The sequence below is a fragment of the Pteropus vampyrus genome, unplaced genomic scaffold, assembly GCF_000151845.1.
Source record: "Pteropus vampyrus isolate Shadow unplaced genomic scaffold, Pvam_2.0 Scaffold1, whole genome shotgun sequence".
Classification (NCBI taxonomy): Eukaryota; Metazoa; Chordata; class Mammalia; order Chiroptera; family Pteropodidae; genus Pteropus; species Pteropus vampyrus.
In genome coordinates, this window is record NW_011888782.1 from 10,238,374 (window position 1) to 10,263,108 (window position 24,735).

The following is a 24,735-nucleotide window of genomic DNA, read 5'->3' on the forward strand; positions in this document are numbered from 1 at the left end:
GGGCCTGAGATTCTGCATCTCCAGCAAGCTCCAGATGCTGCTATTGTCACTAGTTGAAGAACTGTGAACACCACCAAATACATTATCTCAGACTCTGAGAATGAAGGTGGGCAGGAGAAGGATGTGGCCCTGGTGGCTGAGCTATCAGTTCAAATTGTTACAAAAACTCCAGTCAGGTGTAGTGTGGAGACAGAGGGTGGCTTGGGGAAAGAGAATGGGGTCAGCTTGCTTCTGGACGGAAATAGCCTCTGGTCCTAAAGCAGATTTGAATTGTGGGCTCTGTAGCAGAATGTAAAGTCTCCAGAACTCTCATTCTAGTTAAACGTGTTATCCATTAATTTCTTTAGAATGACCGAAGCCGATAAGAGCACAGGTGTATGCAGGTTAAAATGAAAGCAGCATTCAGACCAAAACAAAAAATAAAATATTAGATAAATATCAAAAATAAGACTAAAAAAATAAAACATTAAGGATACTATAAAGCATAAAGCAGTGATTCTCAAATTATTTGAATTGAAGGACCAGTTAGAAAAATATCGTTTGTTATGGTCCTACAAGACTTTTCCAAAGCTCTGGCTATGTATGACTGACAGGCAAGTTTTACAATACACAACTGGTCTATACCCTGTTCAGCAGCGTAAATCACACATTTGAATGTCAGTGGCAATATCAAATTACTGTAAGTTTCTAAAGCTTTCTCTCAGTTTCTGTACTTGCATCAACAGAGAGTGGTAAAAGTAATAGTTTGCAAAAGGATACCCGTCCACAAACCACGCTTACAGGTACACAGATCTAGACTGGCCAGATTACTGATTTGGGAGATGGGCTTATTACGCCTCTTCAAGCAGTCAATTTGTTTTTCTGGCTCCTGCAGTGTAGAGCCCTAACTTTTTGTATCCTTGAAGACCTCTTAGTTCTTATCAATTCCATTTGGGGGCCTTGCAATGGGGCTACTTAGATGTTCTTTTAGCCCTGTTATTTCTTTATGCTCAAACATCAAGGACAATCTCCTGCACATAGTAAGTACTCAATAAAAACACTGATGGGTTGAATGCATGGAATTATAGCCCAGGACTGAGATATCAGGACTGAGATATCAAGCATGCCTGCAGACTAGAGAGAGATATCCAGGAAATAAATGCCCAGCATAGATGTCCATCAAAAAAGACCTCTCCTCACAGTGACTACATAGAGCTTGCTGGCAAGTCAAGTAGATCAAGAAGAATCAACTCCCTACCCCCTCACCCCCCCAAAAAAAAGAACATTGTTTCCCTGGCCTCACCAGTGCCTCACTAAATATAGGTGTCCAGTGAGAATGAATGTTCAGTTCATAAGGTTTTGGGGCCAGGACAATGTAGACTTCCTGGTAGCATTTTCATGCTGAGCCAAGGTGCTGGCCGACGTCCATGCCAAGGTGAACTCTGAGTACTCTGAAAACTACAGGAGAGTTTATCTTAGCTGTTTTCCTTTTAATACGAAATTCTTGAGGAAAGACTTTAATAATTTAATTATGTTTTAAATTACATAATTCTCTGACTTCCAGTAGAAGAGAGCTGAATGAATGCAAAATGGAAGATCAGCTCTAACCTTCCTGAAACATTATGTCCCACCTCACACTCATCTGTCTTGCTCCCTTCTGCCTTCCTTACCAGGCACACAGCAGAGCCCAAGGAATTTATGCGATTTAATGATGCACAGCTAATAATAATGATACTTGCTATTTAAAGAGCACTGTATGAGAGGTACTGTGCTAAATGTTTAAAAATATTATCGTATTTAGTTTTATCAATAATCACATAAATTTGCTCAAGGACAGAAATTAGGAAGGGCTAGGATTCTAGCCCAAATATGTCAGACTCAACAATTTATGGTCTTAACCACTGTATTATACTTAGGGTCTTGGACCTAACTAGAAACTCCTTCCAATTTTGCTTTTAAGGTGTACCAACGAACTGAAAAGCATGTAGTGCAGGGAACTATAAATACCCAAGGCCAAGATTTCTCATAAATGATTGAGACATAGACAGTATCTATGATCAGATGAATGAATAAATGAATAAATATGGGTACCAATTGTGAGTAAATCAAATTTAGTTTGTGAGGCTCTTAAATTATGAGGATACTAAATTTCCTGTTGGCATTTCACTGTAAACCAAGGACTGACATGGTTTTAATGCCAGCTCATAAAATCTGAAGATACAATCGGGTTGCAAATTCTAAGACTAAATCGCAATTGTATTTCAAACCAACGTGCACATACCAACACAGACATACCTGTTCTATATCCTGACTCATTTGAAAAAACTTATTTTGCTCTTTTTCTAAATATCCCTTTCAATTTCTCAAATCTCCTAAATAATAAAGATGAGAGACAAACACAAATCTTCCTAAAGAGAATATCGATAGTTTTGACTGTTCTCCAATCAGAGGTTATACCACTATTTCATTATTATTTTAATCTGAAACAATCTGCACACTCAACTTCCCAGGTCAACTGGTAGCTCCAAGGAGCTTTTGAAGTATTTTCAGAAAAGCTAAAGGATCAGCAGTTTTTTTGAGAGGGATAAATATAATTATGTATTTATGTTCAAGTTAGAATAGTTTGCAACACATTTTCATAGCTCATACATAGGAGTCTTTACAAACTTTTGTCAATATATTTTGGTACGTGATTACCAAATTTTTAAATACACAATTTAAAGTTTTATCATGAGTCACAATCTTTAAATAAAAAACAAAAGCTCCCACCCTTTTAAAAAAAATGCTGAATCGAAAAGAATAAGAAGTTATATGGACTTGGACATTTAAAGACACAAGTTAATTTCTTGGACATTTAAAGACTAACTTAAGAAGCAAAGATTTTGGGGAGCCCTAAGACAATAAAGCGATCAGCACAAAGACATCTGTCAGGGTAGAGGCTACCTGAGGTAAAGGACAGTTAAATCTCATGTAATCAGGAACTGATGCCAGTTTAACATGTTTTCTATGAGGTGACAACCTCCTAAAACCATAATCTAGCCTTTTAGGATGATGACACAGGGATTTAATGAGTTAAAAAAACAAAAACAACTTAAAACCTCTCTTTTGAACATGAATTGTCTATTTAGGTTAAGGGTAGACTTCGAGATCTTACAAACTACTGGCACAGTTGGGGAAAGAAATGTATACACAAACACTACACATCACACCACATACACACCACACCACGTACATACACCACACACATATCATACACACACTGCACCACACACCATACACACATACCACACACCACATACACATACACATACACACACATTTCAAAGCAAGTAGTTCTATAATGATAGCAATGTCTATTTCTACTCAGATTCAAAACATAGGATTAAAACCCAAACTAACAACCGTTCCACTAGAGAAACAAAAACGTCTTCTCCCTGTATCCCAGCACAGCATGAAACTGAAATTAACTACTTTCTTTTGGGAACCACTTATTTGTATATATTTAAAGGAAGATTTGGGAATAAAACACTTCACAACAGAATAAATGAAGACTGAGCATGTAGTTACAACAGAGATTTTTTTTCCTTGTTGAAACACTGGATAGGGTCTAATAAGAATCTGGTTACCTTTACATTTCTTCTCTTCCGTTTGGAAGGTCTGGGTACTTGGGACACTCTGATCGCTCACATCGTCATGGTCCAGATGGAATATTGAGCTAGTCCAAGTGGCCTGGATGAGATGTGGCGATGATTGTTCATTTTTCAGCGTGCTGCACCTCTCCGGATGGCTCTTCCTATGGAGGCAGGCTTCAGACATTCCTACTAGCTTCCAGTCGTGTTCTCGGTCTGGACAGTGCTTCGGTTTGTCCCAGGCTGGAAGGCCATTTTCTGGAGGGTTGAAAAACATGAGATTATGAGCTGTTGGCATGGTCAAGGTTTTGTCGAGATGAAGTTTTGGAAGGCAAGTTGTTTTCTCAATTCTTTTGGGCCGACAATATTCACATGCATCTCCACTTGAATGCAGTGGTAAGGTGCAGAATTTGTCAGCCTCGGGCACATAGCCACCACAGTTGGATTGCCTGTTGTGATCAACACATTCACCCTTATTTTTAGTGCCTAGAAAGACATTAGTTCCTCCATGGAAAGGCTGTACTTCCGCCAGTCCTGCTTCCACAGCAATGGCCCAAGAGCAAGTGTACACCAATTTATGTTACTGCTTAGATGACCATTTGAGGTCTTGAGGGTCAGGGCTGGCCAAGAACACTTTTCAGATCCTTAGGACATAAAACATCTAGGATTCAGCCTTGTTTGACTTGGATTTTATCACAGGCTGACCTGAGGGGCACTCTGTTACTTAAGTGGGACGTGCTCACGTGGCTATGCTGAGTGACAACTCTGTTCTCCTTACTACCTTCTACCCCTAATGGACTAAAAAAAGGAGGCTGGATCTTCAAATAGAAATTCTGTAAATGATTTCAGTGTAGCCTCAAATTGGCAATGTGATCCGATGATGAAGAAAAGCAGATAATGCTTTAGTTTTGGGGTATATTAACAGTCCTAAAGATAGACTGATGAGCTCCAGATCTCTTTGGATGAGGTACAGGCAAATTATTTATGTATATTATGTTGTTTTTGATTCAATTTATAGGGACTTGAAGTTCTGCCCTCTAGAAATTGGGAAAAAATGGCAGTACATAATGAAAACTTTCTCACGCTAACCTCCCCTGGTGGCAAATTTTACCTCTTTGAATATCTTTACATGGATATAAGGTAGAGAGTGAAAATGAGCAAGCAAATATATATATTTGTATATGCATACACATCAAAAACATAACCCATCTAGTCATTCATATTTCCAGATGTTCTTAGCTTACTATCTGGTGAAATGAGAAAAAATATAATAGAGTTCTACTTTTAAAGTGATCATATACAGTGATTGAAAGACTATAATTTATAAGTGAAGTTTTAAAAACGGAATTTACCAAAGGACCACAGATATCCATATTAGATAGACAAGTTCATCCTGATCTGTGCATAATATGAATTTTAAGGGAATTTTAAGCTGTCTTTCAAACATTTAAAATGAATTTTAAATTATTTAACGCAAGGGTTAAAAATGGTTTAGGTTTTCATAAGCACCCTCTCTAAAGCTACTAGATGTCTTCAGTTGATTTTGGTTAGTATGGTTTCTCTGAAAGTTTCTCTCTAACCTACTCTGAATCACTTTTGGAAGTTACATTTACCCTCAGGTTACTATGTGAAAATTCTGGTACCCAGACACTCCATTTCTGTTCCAGCCGAAGGCTGTGAACAACTACAACAATAAAGCTATAACACATGATTTCTTTGTCATAGTAAATGGAAATGCCATGGCTTGAAATATCTTAACTTGGCCAGTAAGCAATAATCCCTTTAAAAAATGGTACAATATGATAGCTCTTGGGTGTAACACTTGATCTTATTCAGAGAAGGGCCCTGAAAATTCACTCTATGCAAAGAGCTGTGTTAGGTATTGTATGAGGTCAGTTAGATAAACTTGGGTCTTTTCTCCTAACAGTTTATGCAACATTCTTCAATGCATGGTGAATCATAAAAGGTCTGGACTCAACCATGCCAGCTACTGGTACAATCACAGGCACCAATCTCACCAGCCATTAAAAGAAAACAACAGAATAAGATCTTGGGAGATTGTATTACATTTCAGACTAAACATATCTATGTAGTATTCATTTCAAGTCTCTATTATCCATGAGGGTTTGAGGTTTTCATGAGTTAAATATAAAATTACTGAATGCAAGAGTTAATTCTGGGCCAAAAGAGATTCATTATACTTGTACAAACATGAAAAGCCTTCTCACTCATGCATGTTTCTGTGATGTTTCGGCGAATTGCATCCTATAAAGCTCCATTTTAAGCAATGTTAAGTTGTCACTATTTTGTAAAGCCTCTGACATTTCATTTTTTTTTCTGAAAAAAATTCTTAAAATTTGGTATTAATTCCCCTGTCTGAACAGAAATTAAGACATACAACCAAACTGAGTAGTCACTGCTCCCTAGTGAAGGGAGCTAGCGAACATGCTTGGGTGAGAGATGCTGAAAGGGACTCTACCCAAGAGGACATTCCTCCTGAGAGCACAGCCTACTGAAGCTAGCTCAGCATTTCCCCTGGGCCAGCAAGAGTGAGGTTTCTTCTAAGCAGGGAAAATAATGTTTGGGGTGAGGCAGAGGATAGGCTTGCCTTCCATTTTCCTAAGAAAAGAAGGTGAAATGGTTTGAGAAAAGGGCTTTATTCATGGAAGGCATTTGCAAGCTCATAATTTCTGTCTGTAATTACATTCATGATAATGATATTCAGTTGCTTAATTGGCAGTTTTATTGGTTGGGAGCACTGCTGGGAAACCTGGGGACTGAGAAGTCCTGGCTGAGTCATGAGAAAACTCAAGAGAGATTTATACAAGATTCTTGATTCTCAATCTCTCTAAAATGGTAGGGAGCAGGGAACGAAGAATTCCTATTTCATTCCCAAGGAGGGATAAGACACCTACCATACTAGGCTCCTTAGGTTCTGCCTATTGGGTATGCTGTCATTGGGACGAACTATAATTTACCTCCATATATGTTTGCTTGGTGATAATAGTTTTCAGGAATTTCCTGTTATATCTATGTCTAATGCTTTTCTCTTTTGGTTCCTCAAACACAAATCAATGAGATATATTTTTTCTAGAGGGATTAAAATCTCAAAGTTTAAGTCAGTGATTCTCTAACTTTGTTGAGCATCAGAATCACCTGTACTATTAAAGAGCAGAGAAGACCAGGCTTATTGAAGTAGGATGGGGCCTGGGCATTTGAATATTTACTAAGTTCTCCAGCTGGTTCTGATATCCAATTGAATTTGAGGTCCACAGGGTTAAGAAAATCTAAGGCAAGAAAACAGATTATTGGTAGGTTTTGGATAGGGTGCAGTTTCCTTCTCAGACTAACGTTTTACACTGTCTAGGAGTAAATGTGTATTATAATTAAAAATTCATCAATTGTTTTGGAGTCTACTGTGTGAAGCACTAAAAGACAGTTGTTAATTACATGTTATCTTGTAGATCGCAGCTACGGATGTTAAGTAAATGATCAATCAAAAAGCCTATTGTTCCGAGCATTATCTGGGATACAAGGTACCCAGTAGTAGAAATACATTCTTTTTAAAAAGGAGAATTCTAGAAATGATCTATTTTGTTATTCATATGAAGTATAAATCCTTTTCTTTTTAATGGATCCTAGCTAACTTTTAAAACTTCTGGCTTTTAAAACTTCGTATTCCAGACATCAAGACAATTAATCAATTTAATTAATCAGTTATGATGCAAATTAATAAATAAGTAGAATCAAAGAAAATAACTAGATAGGGACATGCGAATTACTACTAAAATAACTAGGTACACATTAGCCTTGTGTCTCCAGGGAGCTTAGATTGGAATGATTGAGTTTGCATTAGATGACCGTAATTCTAGTGACTTCAAATGACATAGTGCTGATCCAAAGGGTTCTTTTGCAAAAGAGAAACAAACAGAAATCTCATTAACAGAACTACCTACAGCCTATCTCTGGAAATTTCATTAAAGATGATAGAAAATAAATCTGTCCATCAAAAAAGGGAAATTATATCAAAATATTCAAGTATTTCAGGACACGGAAGCCAATTGATACCTTAGAAAAGTGCCAAGGCAAAGGAAGTAGGATTACGACAAAGGGTCAGAAAGGGTCAGCTGAGTAGGCAAGGATTTCACAGCACTCATTACAAGAGTGTTGAGTTTGCATTAGGTATTAAGACCGAAAACCATATTTTGTATTAGAGGGGATGTGTATGTAAAATGCTTTACAAATTCAGGGAGTATAAAGAATTATCACTGTGTAGAATCAGGCTATTAAGTGGAATGTCTCTAATTTCCATGTTAATTTTTTACTTCCACCCAAAGGTCTTAGCTTTGTTAAATTCTCAGACTTTGTACATATCAACTGATTTTTATTTGTGGAGTCATGTAGAACAAGAGACTAATATTTGGCTGAACATTTACCATGGGCCAGGTACTGAGCTAGACACTTTCATTCATCTTCATGAACATCTCTGGATGGACATAGTAGTATACTGCTCAATTGACAAGGAACCTAAAATTCAGAGAAGCACTTCGCCTGCTTTTTCATAGCTTTTATACTGTTAACAGACATATCCTCATTATTTGACTTCATTTGATGAGGAGTCATTGGCCTATTCATAGGTATCATTTGATTAGCACTTTGAAAGTTCTTTATTAACTATGTTTGTTATCTTATTCAATTTTCCCAGTTACTCATTTATATTTACCAATAATCTCCCACAGAGCAGCCAGAGTGAGCTTTAGAAAATTATACCTCAGAGCAAATTCTTTGCTGCTTGAAATCTTCTGATGACTTATCAATTTCAGAATGAAGTCCTAAGGCCCACAGGACTTATTCCCATGCTGCTGAGCCCCTCTCCATGGCTCGGCCCTTGCTCTCTCTTCTCTGGACACATGGGCTTTTTCTAATCTGTAAGGTTTATTCCCACCACAGTGTCTTTGCAGAAGCTCTTCCCTCGCCTGAAGTGCCCCCTTCCCAGCCCTTATAAAACCCCCTCCTGATGTACCAAGCGCAGTTACTGGGATCCAGCCCCAAACCCCCTTTTACATGAAGGCTGGATCTCCTCTTTTAAAGAACCTATCAAGGTTGCATTTCTCAATGAAGATAATTGAAAATGGAAAACATAATGGGCTGGACCTGTGTATGGCCCTGGGGGAGGCTCTGTTCTAGTGGAGGAAGGAGAGGAGGGAGCTGGAATATCTGAGCCCCAGCTCTTCCATGTAGTGGCTGAAGAGTTTGATCTTGGGATCAATGTTTTCACTCATAAAAGTGCAATATAATATCACTCATGGGATTTTAATAAGGATCAAGTGAAATAATGTGAAAGTATTTAGTAATTAAGTGCTATTCCAGTGTAGGTAGAGAGGTAACTATTTAATCTATATCATGTATGTGACCATATATATCTCTTTCTGTCCACAAGGGAAAATACTATTAGTAAAGCAATGTTACTTTTATTAATACAAAAACTTATGTTGAGTGGATATAGCTACTTTACCCTCACCCTCGCTATTCGCCACCATCACTACCATTACCACCTGGTCCTACACAGAATCTTTGTACACATGAGGTTGTTTTTTATGACTTCCCACTTCCTTTTGATCCCCTTCCTGTTTCCTCTCTCTCTCCTCCCAGATACTTGCTATTTTCATTTGTACTCTGGGTGTTCAGTTCCCACTTGGGCAGACCACCTACTCACAAATCTCTTTGTGACCTTGGGTAAGTTACTTCACTTCTCTGTATTTCAGTTTCCTCATCCATAGGCTAAGAACATACTATTGTTGTGATGATTAAATAAGTTAATCCATTCAAAGGTCTTGGGACAAAGATGCCCACCACATTGCAAGCACTAGATTAGTGTTAACTCTTTATTTATGCACACAAATTGCCTCTTTCCTTTGCCCCATCCTCCGAAATCAAGTCTCCTTTAAACATGACTTTCAAAGAACATCTCCAAAAGAAAGGAGTTTGATAAATGACTTCACACCACTATGTTAAGGCTGAGAACCTGGGAGGAGTCACCCCTCCTAGCAGAAGTTGTGTTTTAAAGATGTCTGAAAGCATAGGGCCATGGCCTAAGGAATGAATGTCTAAAAGTGGATTCCCGGCTACTGTGTAAGGCAGAGGGGAGAGGCGTTTTGGAAAAGTGGGAGTTTCCTCTAAGGCTGGCCTGACCATCATCATACCTGGCTTACTCAGCTTGATGGGTCAGACAACATAATAATGAAGACACAGGTTTGATTCCTACTCAACCTTCAAGGCCCAGCTCACTGTTTAAGTTTTTTTGAAGCATCCATCTACCCTCCAAACTTCCATAACACTTTCCATGTATCTCTCTCCCTCCATGTGCTTTTTACTTCATGATATAATCATTTACATGCATGTATAATTTCTTTATTTTTTGGTAACACTCACAGTGCCTAGCATGATGTCCTAATTAATATTTTTTGTATCCTGCTTAGATTACTAGTACATTGTAACTGGGTAATCTGGTACTTTTCAAAGAGAAAACAACATCTTAGGCACAGAGTCTATCCAAAAACCAGTGGTAAGTAACAAGGAGGACTCATTACTGTTAAAATCAATTCAATGCAGATTTTCTATTATTAATAGCATTATTTCTCCAAAACTGCTGGTAAAAATGAAGAGTATTTTGCTTTTGAGAGGTGGGATAGGATAGTGGATAAGAACATGGGCTCTACTAATCAAAGTTCAAATTCTGACTTTGCCATTAATTAGCTATGTGACTTTGGGCAAATTGTTCCTTCTCTTTGGAACTCTGTCCTGAATATCTGTATTTGTCTCTATCTCTTCTTCTGTAAGACAAGAATGTACCGTGTCTACCTTGTGTTGTGTCACCTTTTTTCCTTTGTTGGACACCGATCGATTTATCCATCTCTCAGTTCCCACGGCTATAAGTGCTCACATAATAAGATCAAGAAATAAGTATTGTGTCTGTTACTTTAACCGATGAGAAAATAAGGGTGGAAAAAAGTTAACTGTTTTTCTATTTCGAATGTGTTACAACGTACTGTAATTATTAATTCACCCTGTAGATTGTGAGTGCCTTAATAACTAGGACCATAATAGCTTGTTTACCTTTGTGCCCCAGCATGTAGCACAGGGCCTGGTCCATCAACGAATGCTCACTGCTTTGAGTGGAACTGAATTAAACTTGGCAGTTCTCTGCATCCCCTCCCTCTCCTCCACAGCCAGTGGGAAACAGGAATCACCGAGAGAATCCTTCTCCCTTTGTGCTTGTTCTGTCCTCCTGCTGCTCAGCTAAATACCCTTTCTCATGATCTTTTCTTGGTCCCCACACTGTTTCCCCCAAAACTTCTGTTTCTTTACTTCCTTCTCTTTCCAAGAGCTATATGTCTGTGGCTATTTCAAGATCTGGAGCAGACGTCTCTAAAGAAACTAAATGCTGGGGTTTGAGAAGAAAATAATAACCTTTTCTTTATAACCTATTTGAAAATTTAAAAAGAAATTAACCTTCATTAACATTGTATTTATGCACATATAGAATGAATGAATAAATGAATGAATGGAATACTAAGGAGCAGGTAATGTGCTCAGACATTCCAATCAGGGTGTAGGCATCTGAAGAATGGCTGTTGCTTCACTCCTGAGACTTTATAAACTAGGATCTGCTGAGGCCCTTGCTCAGCCTTTGTCTAGTTACATGAAATGCATCCTCTAAAATATTTTCTTGTAGGCATAGTGTTGCAAAATCAGCCTTTTTGTTCAGGTAGGCTGCTTTCCATTGCTACATGGTTTCGTCTTTCTTTTATTGGGCACCTGCCTGTTAATTTTCTCTCTTGCTAAGACTGGCCTTCTCTGTCCCGCGTGCAGATAAATTTGTTTGCTATCACAGAGGGTTTCTCTTGTTTCATTGGCAGGGATTCTCAGTCCATTAAGTGCGTGAGATCTGGGAGCTCCTGAGAGAAACAAATCTTTTCCTTATCTGGCTGTTCCCACTTCTCCAGTTTTCCTGTCTATTCCTGTCAATTAGGCAATCACCATCCAAATGAAAAACAATCATCATAACTATAGAAACCTCAGATAATTACTCTGAAACTAGAAACTACAATAATAATCTCTTGAGAAGTTAAAACCATTAAAATTTTTTACAAGTGTGTGTTTAGAACCTTCAAATGGCATGCATGTTAATCTATTTTAAAGTTTACCTTGAAACAAAGTAAAAAAAAAAACAAAACCCAACAACATGTGTTCAGAGACCCTGGTGGAAACTCCACTTGGAATTTCACTGCCTGAAACATGGCAGTGACCAGGTTCATGAGCAACGTCTTATAATTATTTAAGCACATATGAGCAAGGTCACTGCTGGGACACTGACCAGAGGCCCCCAAAACTGGGAAAGTACTTTCCAGAAGACACAATGGAATCCTCCTCTAGGAGCACTCATTTGGTTTTCCATAATTCATACCGATTTAATCAGAGAATCCTCAGGTCCATGACTCAAACTTTGAGGTAATTACGCTAAAGGCCACAGAGATTCCATTTAGGATATTAGAAAAGCTACAGCTGTAGCAGAAAACTTCATATTAAAGAGCCCCAAATGCACATAAAAGGGAACAGATGTATACTGCCAGGATTAGATTTCTCCTGTACACTCAAACACTAAGATTTCTGATTATAATTTCATCCTTTTAAGTTTTTCCTTTCTTGAGATAACCAACAAAATAATAAAAGTAATAGCTAACATTTAATATATGCTTACTATCTGCCAGGCCTCCATTCTGAATACTTTACATTAATCTTCACAATAACTCTACGAGGTAAAAATATTATTCTCACTTTTTAGATGAGGAAATGGGCACAGAGAGGGTAAACAATTTGCCCAAGGTCACACAGTGACTGAATGATAAAGTCAGGATCCAGACTGAAGTAGGTCTAGCCGACCATGTCACTTGTTTATGGGAAGTCAACACCAAATGGCTTAGGTGATCATCACAAGCAAAAGAACTAAATTCAGCTGACTAAAATACATAGTGAGAGGTTTGAAATAAAGAAACTAAAGCTCAGAGAGGTCACTTTCTTACTCAAAGTTACCCAGATAGGGGAAGAGTTGAGATGGGTCTTTTGATTCTTCGTCCCATGATTTTAATTGAAAACATGTATGTAGTTTTTGGTATATAACAGGAATTTACTGCTCAATCTCAACACTGCTTCAAATTCTGACATTTTCACTCTATACCTCAAACATTAAGAGCTGTTTTTCTAATTAAAACTTTTTTCTTTCCAGTAAATTTATCAAACAAGAGACAGCTGTGCAGAAAGTGATTCCACCTCCCACACTGGCTGCTACTGCTAATTTTTCAAAAAGTTTGTGTTTATGGTGGTGTGGACTCTGACTCTGAGTGGCCCAAAAACTTAGAAAAAAAGGCAAAAACAAACAAACAATAGAACAATTAACCTAAGAAAGAATTAATTTGTTTTCTAACTATCCATCTGAAAAGTTAAAAGATCAGCAAATGATTGAGAACCGACAAAAGAATCATTTCATTTTGAGTTTATGATATTGAAAGCTAACTCTTATAGAGGGCCTACTATGTGCCAGGCATACTAGGTGCGTATTGTGTTTTATTCACTCATCGTAACAATAACTGTGAAGGAGATGCTGTTATTAGCCAGTTTCACAGGTGAGGAAACGTCGGCTGAGAGAACTAAAGATATTGCCCAAAGTTACAGATAGTGAATGGGAAGCAGTTCTCATAACCACCACACTGCATTCTACAGATGGAACAATTGCAGCCCAGAGAAATAAAGATTTCAACCACAGTCACAAAGCTAGTTAAAGGGCAGTGCTATGCCTAGAACCTTCCTCAAGATGAGCCAAGCTGACCTGATGGCAAATGGGAAATCCTATGGAATTATGATGGACCATCTCTTAGCACAAATATTGCTTTGAGAGAAGTTCATTTATTTCCTCAGGAAAGACGGCTTCAGGAAGCAAAAATCTCTCCTCAAAAAGAATGGAGTCAAAGGGCATATTTATTTAGAAATATAGGAAGGACACTATGTCCAAATGATTTGTTTCATTTTGACCAGGGAACAATAGTGTCTGAGAACACTGATGCTTGGGAACTTAAAAGGTGTGATTTTTTGAGAAAAAAAAAAAAAAGGTCACAGCTTAAGACACAAACATTTACGACTTTATGAAAGTCTGGCCTGAGATTTTATTTGTTTTTCTGGTTAGATAGTAACAAAAAGAAAAAAATGTTGTGCTGTTAGCAATTATCCTGTTGGTCTGGCATCTGTCTATAGATGACAGCTTCTGCCCAGGGAACCGAGCTACCAAAATGGCAGCACCAAAGTACTTGGCAGCCTAAATCCAGCATGTTCTCTTGCATGTTCTCATTGCTGTATTTACACAGGACAAAGTGACAAGTTAAGTGGAAAGTGTCACAAAATGACCCAAGCAGAATAGGCAGTGTGTCTCCTGGGACTGTCTTGTTTACAACTGCCTCAATTCTAGAAATAACATTTGCCTGGAAAGATGAGAAAAGTGGGGAGCAGGAAGGACACGCCAAAGTGAGGAAGAGGCTCTGGGAAAAAAATTCCATGACCTCTGTATGCGGGTTATTTGGTGGATCCATATATTGACTCAAAAGAGACACAGAGACTAAAGTTATCGTGAGCAGCTACGGGGTAGCCCCCAGTCTGGCAGTCCTCCCCTAGGCTTTTGTCTTTCTGGGGACAGCTTACAAGGTCTAGAGACATTTTTGGCAGTTCCAACTTGGGTGTGAGTGTGTGTGCCCTGCTGACATCTAGTGGGTAGAGGCTAGGGATGCTTCTAAACATCTTACGATGCACAGGATAGCCAACCACAACGAAAAATTATCCAAATTATCCCCAAATCAATAGTACTGAGGCTGAGAAAACCTGCCTTAGGCAAAACTGTGAGGTGAGTTTCTCCTGGCCTCTGATGTAAAGTGCTCTTACTGTCACCCTAGGCACTAGAGTCCCTTCCTCATTTACAGCTGCTATCATTTCCTCCCCACCAATCAGTGTGACTGATTTCACGAGGAATAGTCTGATTGAATGACTATGCCCTAAAGTGTGAATGACTAATAGATTCAGCACTAGCAGAAACACCTGTATTTTAAGTGATTCATTAATTTAATCTAAATTCAGTTCCATTCTGTGAAATTTTAGCATGGTTGCCATAATATTGTGGACAGCTATCCAAAAGTGAAAGAAATACTATAAGAAACTTCCTGTGCCTACAAACCTAGTTTACTTTCTCTTCATCACTAATATTGACTAGTAGGTTTTGATATAAATAGGGCCCATGTGTTAGGGTTTTGAATTGTCTTGGTTACCATAAGTCCCAGGCCATCTCCTTTCTGATCTGCCGTGGACCTATTTTTGGATGGCATGATGAGTTGGCTTTTATTTAAAGTGAAGCAGACACAGCAGGAACAAAATAATTAGCAGTTGGGATGAGCTTCAGAGTCATTTCTTCTAATTTTAAGGCTTAGAAACAAGATTTTGCTCTTCTTTATGCTAGTGTATGATGATGCCAAACCGAAGTGATCCTACATTGGAAAACCCACATTGGGGTGACTTCATGAATCACTTTACTTTGTTCCCCACTTTACCTTTGTTCTTCTGACCATTGGCTAGGGATATGTATGGTAGCTTGCTGTGTAGCGATATTCCATGCTGAGTTTCAGAGGCAAATTAACTAGCTCAATTGCTCCTTATCCAATAGGCTCTGAGTAGTACAATTAAGAGAACAGTTCTTGCTACGGAAACCTTAGGGCTCACACCAGTTCAAACAACTCATTTATAGAAAAGGAAATTGAGTTCCAAGAAGGTGGCCTCGTTTGTTCAAGGCCACTTGGACAGTTACAAGGAAAGTCAAGCCTTAAACCCCACAAATGCGCCAACTCCTATACAAAGTTCTATCAGAAGCCTCCCCACGTGACATGGAGGGAGATGAGATAGTCAGGTAGTCCTCATCCAACTGAAGCAGGCGCCTTGTTTCCAAAACTATCAGCCTTTGTCTTCCATATCTCTGATCTCTCCTCAGGGTTAAGGCAGCTGCTTATTATTTAGGATGAAATTATATTGGGCTTAAGCCTTCAGATGGTTCTTCATGCCACAATAACTGGCAGACTTTCTAAACCACTGCACCCCTGAGGAGTGGCAGACTATGGTGGGGTGGACGACTCTAGCAATTTGGCATGATGTGAACAAAGGGAGTAGAGGACAGTGGAGAAAAGCTAAAAGGATGCCAAGTAGACCAGACCCTTAGATGGCCTGGGGAGGAGGGAGGGAGGAAGAGAAGGAGGAGAGAGGAGAGAGGAGGGAAGAGATAGGAGGGAGGAGAGAGGAGGGAGGAGGGAAGAGGGAGGAGAGAGAGGAGACTAATTAGGAAGTGTGTTTGGAGAAGTTATCTTTGGACTGGGCCAAACTGTCCCAGGATCAGGAGTCCCATACTCTGGCTAATTTCATTCTTGTCCTCTTGGTCAGTGCATGTGGAGATCAAAGGCCTTTCTTCAACTAGTTTGTGACACAGGGAAAATTCTTGTGATGGGTAGGGGCTTGACAGGGTCAGAAAGCATAGCATATTCTTAATCTTGGAAATTTGGAATCCTAAGCAGGACTGTGTAGTTTGAAAGGAGACAGCATGGCTACACCTACCCCTGCCTGAAAACAGAGATTAGGCTCATCACAGGCCTGGTCAGTATAACCTGAGGTTTTCTAACATCAAGACTGGGTAAGAATCACACACAAAAGGATCTTTAGGAAATTCTTGTCTGGAAAGGCAGGAACAATATAGTTAGATATATTGTGGAGGCAAGCCAGCACCAAAAGGCTTCTAGAAGCTTTAGTAATAGATTTTCACTGGTGTTTTCTTCCACAAACATCTTAAAGGGATATTGACAGTTTTCAAGGATCAGGCCTGGAAAGTGAGATCGGAAGACCCATTTCTGAGTCACACCTATCGCTCTTTACTTCTTGGACTGTGGAATGGGTTGTTCGGGAAAGCTGGATGGCATTTGGTTTTGGAATATATCAAATCCATCCTCTAATGTGTTTGAAGCAAGATAACAGGATAGCTATACTTGTTCCCTTAAACTTTCCTGGCAGGGTGGTGCATTTGGCCTGGAGATATCTGAAATGGTGGTGGTGGTGGTGATGGTGATGGTAGTGGTTGTGGTGAGGCGGCATCTATCATTTATTACTTGAGGCTCCCAATGTTATAGCCATCAAGCTAACCACATTACATTATTTCTTTCAGCCTTTACGCTAAAATTAAAATACATAATGATCATCTCCACTTCATACATGAAGAAACTAAGTATTAAGAAAGGGAAAGTAACTTGCCCAAGGTCACAGCTGAAGAAGCAGAGGCACACTGGACCCTACATGGATCTGACCACAGGCTTGTGCCCTTGACCCCTCTTTTGCATTTTAAGGGGTCGACAATGCAGATATGGTTTGGGACATTAAAAATGGTTGGTGTAGAGCTAACTGGAGTCTAGATGGTATATACTTTCCTGGTTCAAAGACATATTGTCCTCATTGTGTGCCTGGCACCCCCCCCGCCCCGCACCCCCGCCCTGCTGCCAAGCTGTTCTACACTTAAAAGGATAAAAGCAAATAAAAATAAAACAGAGCTTCACGAAAAGGATGAAACGAGAGAGTAAAAAAATAGGCAGGCTTTCAAACAAAACAAATATAGAGCTCTCTGTCCTATTTGGAAATCATAGGAAGCAATAAAACAAGAGCTGAGAGACAAGGAGTCAAGAAGGGCCAGAGGAGAGGGTTGCCCCAGGTGAGGTCGCTGGAGAGAGCCTCAGCCAGAAGACTAAGGCTCAGTGGTGGTGAGGATGCAGATAGTGTAATCTTCCTTTTCATGGGAGCCGGCACGCCCTTTCTGACCTGTCAGCAAGCAGGCGGTTGTCACTCAACCTTACTGCCCTCGGGGACCCTCTCACCACCTCTGAATACTCTCCTCTGGTTTGCAAAGGATGCTTTGCAATGTAAAAGCCACCAGCCTTGAAAAGGGCCTTTGGCTTTGATGTTTCTGTTTACGCTTGTTAGAACTGAACCAATATCTGTAGCTCAAATCATTATGTTTTAAGCCCTTGCACATTAAACATGCTTCATAGACTTCCCACCTTCTCAATTCAATCCCAAACAACAGGAATGATCGAAACATTTTTCACATAACCTCTTCATCTTTCAGATGCATCATTATTCCCTAAATTATTCTAGCTGGAATTTCTAGGGATAAACCTGTCTTCATAGCTTAGATGCATAAGTATAAAAAGAAAAGAAAAGAAACCATATCAAATTTGCAAAGGATGCAGTGGAGGGTAGGAAGGAGAAGCAAGAGCATTTAGGTTTATTGAGTGCCTGCTAGTGACAATGACTGTACCAGTATTATCTATTGATCTAGTCTCTGTGCCTTTTAAAAAAATATCTGCTGTTTCTCTAGAGTGTACCACAGGACTTGTCACATGGGAGGCTCTCAATAAATGTTTACTGACTGATTTAATTAGATTTTCATCTAACACTCTAGGATGTGTTCTGTCCCTATTTTACAATAAGGGAATTAATACTCTGAGAGTTTAAGCAACTTGCTCAAATTCACAAGATTAAGTGGTAAACTAGGGATTTGAACCCAAAGACACATGACTCCAAAGTCTATGTTCTTTTCACTAGTCCATGCCAACTCCAGAAACAACTTGAACAGGTGGGCAAAATAGATAATCCTAACCCTGTCTAGAGATGCAGTTGCTACCCAAAGAAGATTTGGAAGACTGTAATAGACTTTTTTTTAATTTTTTATTTTATCATTATTATTATTATTATTATTTTTCTTAACGCCTAAACCACCTGGTATTCCTAGGTGGTCTCATATACAAGTACTAACCAGGCTTGATGTAATAGACCTTTTTTTAAACAAAAAGATAACTTCAATATAAAAACCAAGTCCTTCATTACTCCACTTACTTCTATAATATTATCCTGTACTTGTATAGCCATTTGTGACACAGACTCATCATCAAATCTGTGCCCTCCTTACTTCCTGGGCATATAGCTAGACTGCATTTCCCAGCCTCCCTTGCAGTGAGACAAGGCCATGTGACTGAACTCTAGCCATGGAGTGAATGAAGGCATGGGACACCACTTTCAGGCCTGGCCCACAAAACAGCTTCATACATCCTTTCATTTTCTTTTCTCCCTTCTCCTGTTGAATAGACAAAATTTGGAAGTCCTAGTGGTGAATGAGAATGTAAGGAGGAAGGTTCCTGGGTCTCCAAATGACCACAGAGAAAGTTATCTACCAACCAAAAACATGTGACATGAGATTTAACAAGGGTCAGGTATAAAATTCTTTTTATGAAGTCTTTGAGATTTTAGGGGTTCATCTTGTTGCAGCAGAGAACATTGTTTTACTAATAGGCCCTTTGTGATTCCAAATAACTTATCTATTATACCATTAAATCCTTCACAAATGAAATCAGAGTCATTGGAAGCTTAAGGAGTGAAAGGTGTGAAAAACCATTGAGAACAACCAAAATATCCGTGTGGAGCATTGCTGCATGGCCATAAGTACATTCATTACTTTAAGTTCCTGGGCTTAGTTTTTCCACCTGTAACTTCAGGGTGTTGGCCAGACTGTCTTTAAGATACTTTCTAATTTTAAACCTCTGTAAGTCTTTTTAGATGTTAAAAAATATGTGTTGACATTTTCAAAAATTGTGATCTCTTGACCATGAACTCCTCAAAGGTAAGAACTGTTTCTTAGTTATGTGTTTATGCCTAGAAGTCAATATCTTAGATGCTCTGTTAAATTTAATTAGAATTTTCTGTTGAAAAATTCAAAGAATTTACTAATCTTCTGATTTATTACAATGATTTCTTGATCTAATTTGGTACACAGTATCAAATAATTGAAATTCTCATGAATATTTTCATTATGCTTTACTGAGTATGATAGACTATTTTATATTCATTTACATAGACATAATCTTTGAAGAATGATTTTAGAATAATACCGAAAGCCTTTTTTTGATTAAAGGTAGTGCCAGCAGTAATTGGTATTCTGATAGCTTCATTTATAGTTCTATTTAGCTAAATATTATAGGAGTATAATTCCTACTTAGAGTTGAGAAAATGAGAGTACAGAATATTCAGAATTTTCTCATTCAAATGGTTCTTAACTTGAGGTCCATAAAAGTAGTATTGGGAAAAAGTTTAAGCAATTTTAAAAGTTTGAAAAGACCCAAGGGAAATTATACAATGATATAAAGCAGTGTATGCCGCTTTCATGAAAATTGTAGGCCTTCTGGTATTTGAAAAATATATAGCAATTTTTTTACTATATTGGTGTAGTGTGGGGACAGTAGTCATTTCATCCTGCTCATCAAAAATATCAGATTACGTATATTTTTGATTACTAAAAATAGACATGTATTCCATTACTTAATAAATGCAGTTTGGCAGGTAAAATGTTTGAAAGCACCAGGTTTAAGGGAGGTGAGGGGCATAACAAGAAGGTTTTGGTAAAAATATGGGAATCACAATTTGATACTATAAGAGTAGAATTAAATCTAATGATGGGAAACCAGTGGAATTTAAAAATTTCTTTTTATTGGCAGCTGCAGGGGGAGCTGATAGTTCAAACACTCAACAGTCTGTTGTGGTGACCTTGGGCAAGTCACTTCACCACACTGGCCTCTGCCTGCTGATGGGTAATATGTGAAGATTAGCGAAAATGACTCTCAGCTCAGCATCAGCACCAAGGCAGGAATGCATCTGCACTCTACCAGCTTGGGGAGTTAGACTTTCTCATTAGTATCCCTTCTACAGCACAGTCAAATTCTAGAGTGAGAATGTCGTTACGGCCAAGACTTGAAAGAAAAGCCAGGATGGATAAAACAGAAACCTGGGACTTTTCAGTTTGGGGTGGGGGCAGGTGGTGGTGGTAGCATAGAAAAATAACTCTTGGTTCATTACAAACAAAATGACATCACATATTCGTTAGGGACTAAATTTTTGTTGGGAAAATTTGAAGGAACTTGTACCTACATTGTACAACTGCCATGGACTTCAGTGGCATATGGGAGAATAGAGAGGAAGATACATCCTGACATCATGGCACCCTGGAGAGTTAAGGTTGTTATTTGTGACTTTAGCAGAATTTAAGGAGAGATGTGTTGGGAAATTATTGGTTACGGCAGGCTTGAAGGAGGTGGAGATGAGTTCATCAGAATGGTGGTGGTGTGACAAGGGTGGTCAATGACAGTAGCGGTGATGGTGATAATGGTGACGACTGAGGTGGGGTGGGACAGGGACAATGGGGTTAGGGTTAGATGTTTAGGAGAAGCAGAATATTGTAAAAGGTGGCTTCTGGGAAAAATAATTTCTTTTCCTCACTCTTGTGCTCCCATCTCTCACTCTAGAAAACCTTGTCTTCCTTTTGACAATCGAACTTCCCGATCACTTGGCCGCAGCTCAAATTTGTAAAGTCTTTCTACAAGCAATTGTCTTAGAGGTCCTGGGAATTTTGAGAGAAGATTTTCACTCATCTGGATGGATTTGGAGCAATTTAGTCTTTTTCAGAAGGTCCTATATTTTTCAGTAGGAAATTTCTCTCCCAGGAAAAATTCAAATAATTGAAGAGGTGAAGGATGGGATAAGGAAACAATCAGAGTATAGGAGGGCCAATTTTTCTTTAGTTAGACTATATGACATGGTCTGCATCCTTTATAATCATTAGTATTATATGACGGGTCACTTTCCTTCTGCTTTTTGGGGTAAAGAAATAGTTGCTTTAGTTGCTTTTTTTTTTTTTTTAGATATATGTTAGCTACACAGAAATTCTCTCTCTCTCTCTCTCTCTCTGTCTCTCTCTCTCTCTCTCTCTCTCTCTCTCTCTCTCCTCTCTCTCTCTGTTTTGTTTGTGGTTTTCTTGATTTTCCCCTAGTGGAAACTGGAAAAAATCTTGAACTGAGCTGCTGGTCTCCTTTCTTCCCGAGACTGGACACCACAGAGTGACATTCATTCTCTTCTATCAATTTGTGTATGATAGGAAGGAAAAATATAAAATTACAAGTATTTATGGTTTTTCCTTCCCTTGCATCCTAAGGTGCATTCCTTCGAAAGGAAGAGCTGTTTATTTGGTTGAGTGGGGCCTTAAAAGGGAATGTCAATGGAGAGGTGGAGAGAAAGGGCTGTAATTTTCAAGGAATGAGTGGGTGGCGTTTTGGAGGAGAGAGGAGGAGGATCCTTCCTGGAGGCGGGAAGGAGGCAGTGTGTTTAGCAGCAACACATCAGGATTTTTGGTCTTTGGGGAGAGGAGAAGAGGACAGGAGTTTACAGCAGTTACCCTGGGAGTGATCCCTGGGAGAGATGCCTGAGGAGGAGTTTAAAGATTTCCAGTGCGATGTATGTAGCAGCCTCCCTTCTGCCCTCAAGGCATTTCGGGGAAGACCATTTCCTTTCTAGTCTACTTGCAGTGAGATTTTTGTTTCTTTTAGAAGTGACACCATGCTGAGGAGGGAGAAAAAAGGTCCCTAGTGCTTCATGTGGTTAAATACCCAAAAAATAAAATCAAAGATCCTTTTTGTAATTGGATCCACCAACATAAGGTTAGTTTTGGGTAAGTTGATAGTTTTCTTTCTCTAAAACTATTTGTGGCAACATTTGTATTGTGCATAGATGGCTCTGTGGAATCCAAGGCCACATTTTATTTTTGGTCACAACATGGGAAACAGGAATGTGGAAGAAGGTGAAACAAGCCTTCAGACGCCCTGTTAAAATAATTATACTAGGAGGTGTAAATCAACATGAAGCCACTCAGCTCTGGAGCAATGTGGGAAAGGAAGCAGAGCATCACGTTTGACTTCTGTGGTTACGTCCTTTGCAGGGGTAACCAGTACAAAGATCTGGTATTTGGCTGTCCCGACTTTGGGAGAAAGGACAGAAGGACCTCCAGCCCTGTCAGGTTTTGCCTTCCCTGCCCCCACTTTGGGTGGATGGTTAGTGCATTAAGAGTAAATGTGAGAGGGTATTTGTTGAAAAGATCTTTTACTTTAACCAGTTATTCCTGTTTAATTAAAAAGAACAATATCTTGAAATAGAAGTATTAGCTCATTTTAAAGAACCCATTGAACTCTGTCACCGAGTACTTATAAAAATATATTTCTAAGGTTGACAACAAAGACATAAATCATAAAAGAACATCTCAATAGAGCTCACTATATATAAACTAAAAACTTTTGTATGTAAAAAAAAATGCCATACTATCATGTTTACAACTTATTAGTAAATGGTTCAAAATAAAAATTATATAGGTGAGGTAGAGAGAGAGAACGAATTAAGCAAATGTGGTGAAATGTTAACATTGGAAGACTCTAGGTAAAGGGTAGCTGGGAATTCTTTGAACTAATCTTGCAACTTTTCCATTAGTATGGAATTATTTCAAAAGAAGAAGAATTTAAAAGATTAAATATTGCCATAAACAAAAAGCAGATATACATACTAAATGGGAAAGGTATTTGTAACATTTATGATAGACAATGAATGAATTCCTTAATATATAAATTATAAGAAGAAGACAAATGGCACAATAGAAAAGTTAAATGAACAGATAAGTTATAAAAGTGTCCAACCAACGTGTGTGTGCATGTGTATGTGTGGTCTAATTTACTATCAGTAAGGAAAAGTAAGTTTTGAAAGGCTGTGATAAAATTTTGCCTAACAAATAGCCTCTTCAAAAATAAACTCCCAAAAAAGTCCAAAGTTGGACGTATATGATGAGATGGATGCAGCACTGCCGACGGATGTCTCACCTGGTCCAATAATCCGGCTACAGTTTGGCAACCTAAATGTTTTTTAAAGATGGTCAGCTCCTCTGACCTATTATTTCCTTTTACTTAGTTGAATTTTATCCAGAGGTCCAAAATTATGTACAATGCAGTTCATTATAACATTACTTAAACAACGTAATATTAAATACCTGATGAACAGGGACTACATCACTGCATGGTAGATTACTAAATAGACGTGAACAAAATCCTATTTTAGAAGAGTGTTTATTGGCAATGGGAAATGTTAACGATACGTACACTGTTAACATTGGTTATCTTTGAGTGGTGTCATTTTTGCTGTTTATGACTTTCTGATCCCACAAAAAGACGTTTTACGTAGATTTAGGAAGTAAGAGCAACTGTGATTTCCTTTCTGAAGGAACGGCATGGTTGTCGAAAAGCAGCTGAAAAGCCTCAGGAAAACCAGGAGAATCACTTTTGAAAAATGACATGGGCTTTATAATAAAAGATTGCGTTTTCCCAACTTAAAAGTTTTGTTTGACTCTGACAATTTGTACATCTGGGTAGTTTCAAAACACAAACTCCAGGGTGCCCTTTCTCTTTACGCCCAACTGTCAATATACCCATTATACAAATATGATTTATAAATCTTTAAATTTAAGTATAGATAATCTAATCTCAAAAGTAGAAGGGGAACTAGAGATAAACTAATCTCACTTTCTCATTTAATTGACAAAGAATTCAAGATCGAGAGAGATTAGGTAACTTGCTCAGTTACTAGCCTTAGCGTATAATGAATGGCTTCTACAAATAATGAGGAAAATATAAAATCCACAAAGGGGAAGCTGATGATAAATATGAATAAGCGAGTTGCAAATGATGAAAAGCAAGAGGGCAATAAACATGTAAAAATATTCAACCTCAAGAATAATGGGAAATGTAAATTTAAAAAAACCTAATACTTCATTTTGCTTACGAAATGACCCCATCCCAAACAAGCAAACAAACAAACACTCTGAGGGTCACACAGTGAAAACAGCGAGGCAACAGCTGAGAAAGCTGTCATATCCTTGCAAACATCCCTCCTCTGCTACCTGGGATGCACTCGATAATAATGCCTTAAGAAAAAAGAAAAAAGAAAAAGACAAACATCGCAACAGGGCTAATTTTAACTATATGTTCATTTCATAATGCCAGTTTCAGTGCCAACATAATAGATCCTTGTTTGGCTCTTCCGGCACATTTAGAGGAGTCTGAGTTCTTAGCTCCCTTTTCAACCAAGGCCA

General features: G+C 38.6%; 1 protein-coding gene across 13 annotated transcripts in view; it reads right to left on the reverse strand.

Annotated features, from left to right (window-relative positions):
* THRB (thyroid hormone receptor beta) overlaps positions 1–24,735 on the reverse strand; it is a 337,875-nt gene that overhangs the window by 67,319 nt on the left and 245,821 nt on the right. For 12 of the 13 annotated variants that reach the window (XM_011357914.2, XM_023532096.1, XM_011357651.2 and 9 more), the window contains one exon: positions 3,606–3,866. In XM_011357914.2, coding sequence (XP_011356216.1) covers positions 3,606–3,866 — 261 coding nt within the window. Of the gene's footprint in view, positions 1–3,605; positions 3,867–24,735 lie in introns of those variants that run through there. The other variant, XM_011358069.2, reaches the window with a different exon arrangement.